Source organism: Salvelinus sp. IW2-2015, unplaced genomic scaffold (assembly GCF_002910315.2).
Source record: "Salvelinus sp. IW2-2015 unplaced genomic scaffold, ASM291031v2 Un_scaffold11536, whole genome shotgun sequence".
NCBI classification, from domain to species: domain Eukaryota; kingdom Metazoa; phylum Chordata; class Actinopteri; order Salmoniformes; family Salmonidae; genus Salvelinus; species Salvelinus sp. IW2-2015.
This window is the reverse complement of record NW_019952793.1, coordinates 1-2940: the sequence shown is the minus strand read 5'-3', so window position 1 is coordinate 2940 and position 2940 is coordinate 1. Positions and strand designations below refer to the sequence as shown.

Sequence of the window (2940 nt, the reverse complement as noted above, 5' to 3'; positions counted from 1 at the left end):
AATGATATGGCCGACCTGACTCTGATATCGCTGAGAGGAGTACGCAACAGCAAGGGTCTCTCTGAAGTCCAACTGACCATATCAAGCTGACTGATTTGGTCGCTGTTTGGCAGTCAACCCTGAGAATCCACACTATAGACTATTAGAAAGCAGGACGTGCGTGAGAGAAAGAGGCTGCTGCTAATCTGTGCCGAGGTAAACACCTTTATGAAGACGTTCTGTACGTGCAGAAGGAGTTTAGTGTCCGGGTCATCGGTCCTTATGTCCAGTCATCTTCTTTTGAGTAGTGTGTGAAGCATAGAATGGATCTGCCTGGATAAAAGAGGACTTGTTGTAGTGGTAGTCCGAATGGAATCAATTTACCATTCTGCAATAGCAGCTAGTGACAAACAGCTTTTTGCGTCGGTTATATATTGATTAGCACTGTGAGAGTTTTCAAGAGAGATTTCTGTGACACTAATAGTATTGAGTTTGTGTTATTTGCTTGTCCTCAACAAGGATGCTGTTTTGTGGTCAAGTAGCCATGAGGGCATAACTAGATAATAGACTAGAAACTACATGTCAAGGAGTCAACACTAGAGGGTGCTGTTGTACCCGAATATACACCATTTGTTCCATTAAATCAAAGTTCTTCTGTGTGTCTCTGACTGTCGATCCACCTGTGTATTTATTTGGGGCTGTACAGCGCGCCACCCTCAGCTGAGATCATGCAATGGACAAATTAACTAATGTCATCAAGGACAATAGTCTCCACCTGATTAACTAAGTACAAGTACCAGTCAAAGGTTTGGACAGCCTATTTTACATTGTAGAAAATAGTGAAAGACAATCAAAATATGAAAAACACATATAGAATAATGTAGTAACCAAAAATGTGTTAAACAAATCAAATATATTTTATGTTTGAGTTTCTTCAAAGTACCACCCGCAGTCGTGTTGGTAAATGAGAACTTGTTCTTAACTAGTCTACCTGGTTAAATAAAGGGAAATAAAACTTTTTTCTTTTTTATTATTACCTTGATGACAGTCTGCACATTCTTGGCATTCTCTCAACCAGGTTCATGAGGGTGGAATGCATTTCAATTAAACAGGTGTTCCTTGTTGAAGTTAATTTGTGGAATTTCTTCCTCGTAATGCGTTTGGAGCCATCAGTTGTGTTGTACAAGGTAGGGGTGGTATACAGAGAGATATCCCTATTTGGTAACAATACCAAGTCATATTATGGCAGAACAGCCAAAATAAGAAATAGAAACGACATGTGCATCATTACTTTAAGACATGAAGGGCAGTCAATCTGGAAAATGTAAGACTTGAAAGTTCAGCTTGCAAAAACCATAAGCGCTATGATGAAAACTGGCTTCTCATGAAGACCGCCACAGGAAAGGAAGACAGAGTTCCCTCTGCTGCAGAGGATAAGTTCATTAGTTACAGTAACTGCCCTCAGATTGCAGCCCAAATAAATGCTTCACAGACTTCAAGTAAGAAACACATCTTCAACATCAACTGTCAGAGGAGTGATCAGGCTTCATGGTCGATGGCTGCAAAGAAACCACTAAGGAGAAGAGACTTGCTTGGGCCAAGAACAATGAAGCAATAGACATTAGAACGTGGAAATCTGTCATTTGGTCTGATGAGTCCAAAATTTTAGATTTTTGTTCCAACCGCCGTGTTTTCTGAGACGCAGAGTAGGTGAACGGATGATCTCCGCATTTGTGGTTCCCCACTGTGAAGTGTGGAGGAGTGACGGGTGGGGGTGCTTTTACTGGTGACACTGGTCAGTGGATTTATTTTAGAATTCAATGGCAACCTTAACCAGCATGGCTACCACAGCATTCTGCAGCGATACGCCATCCCATCTGGTTTTCACTTTAGTGACTATCAATTTATTTTTCAGTAGGAAATGGCCCAACACACTCCAGGCTGTGTCAAGGGCTATTTGAACAAGAAGGAGAGTGATGGAGTTGCTGCATCAGATGACCTGGCCTCCACAATTCCCTGATGCCATGGAGCTCGGAGAATGATCAGAGCTTGATGGAGCTGCCCTGCGGTGCTTTTCCAAGGATTGATTTATTGTAGAAGCCCCACTCCCTCCTGCCACAGAGCTTGACAGAGAATGATCAGCGCTTGAGGGAGCTGCCCCGTTCTTCTTCTCCCAGGTGTAACTGCTGACCCGGAYGTCCACCTCAGCACCATCACCAGATCTGACCCTGGAAGACCTACTCTCTACTACCACAGAGCTCAGGTAATGATCATGGCTTGATGGAGATGGAGCTCTGTGCTTTTCCCAGGCATGACTGCTGCTGACCTGGGATACCCCATTCCCTGCTGCCACTGAGGTCAGGGAGTAACCAGAGCTCGATGGAGCCCTGTGCTTCTCCCCTGGGTGACTGCTGCTGCTGGCAGTGGCCCGCTGGAGCAGGTCCTCTCTCAGGGCCCTGACGGCAGAGAAGGGTCCCTCCACTGAAGCTTTACCCTCCTGGCTGGGTAGAAGGCAGATCCTCACTGATCTGTGAGCAGACTGCAAGCTRTGGATCACGGRCTCCTGCTGTTCCTCGTCACCGAAGATTGACAGGTCCACTTTAGCGTTCAKGTAGAACAACACCTATGACATGAMGAATATAGGATCAGTCAGTATGTGTACTGTGTGTACTGTTCCTTCCATGCAGGAATAGAAACATTTACTGTATTGATTTACTGTTGATTGATTGGATTGCCTGACTGTACTCACGTCTTGGGTGAATTTGTARACAGTGATAGGGTAGTCTTGAGGGAACTCCTTGTCACACATMATCTGTTTCTTTCTGATTACCATCTCAGCATCTGTTACAATACATTTGTTGTTATGATCTATAGGCATATATGTAACAAAACTACATCCCAGCTAAGAACATTTTTGTTACAGTATTTCTGTTACCTCTGGTGTTTTCAAATGTAACAAAA

General features: G+C 43.9%; 1 protein-coding gene across 1 annotated transcript; it reads right to left on the bottom strand.

The window, feature by feature from the left end:
• Positions 1 to 1969: 1969 nt before the first annotated feature.
• LOC112080082 (uncharacterized) lies at positions 1970 to 2934 on the bottom strand. Its single transcript, XM_024145859.1, has 3 exons — positions 2915 to 2934; positions 2729 to 2820; positions 1970 to 2602 (listed from the first exon to the last, which is right to left on the bottom strand). The coding sequence occupies exons 2-3, from the start codon at positions 2810 to 2812 to the stop codon at positions 1970 to 1972; spliced, it is 717 nt and encodes a 238-aa protein (XP_024001627.1). The 5' UTR covers positions 2813 to 2820; positions 2915 to 2934.
• Positions 2935 to 2940: the final 6 nt, after the last annotated feature.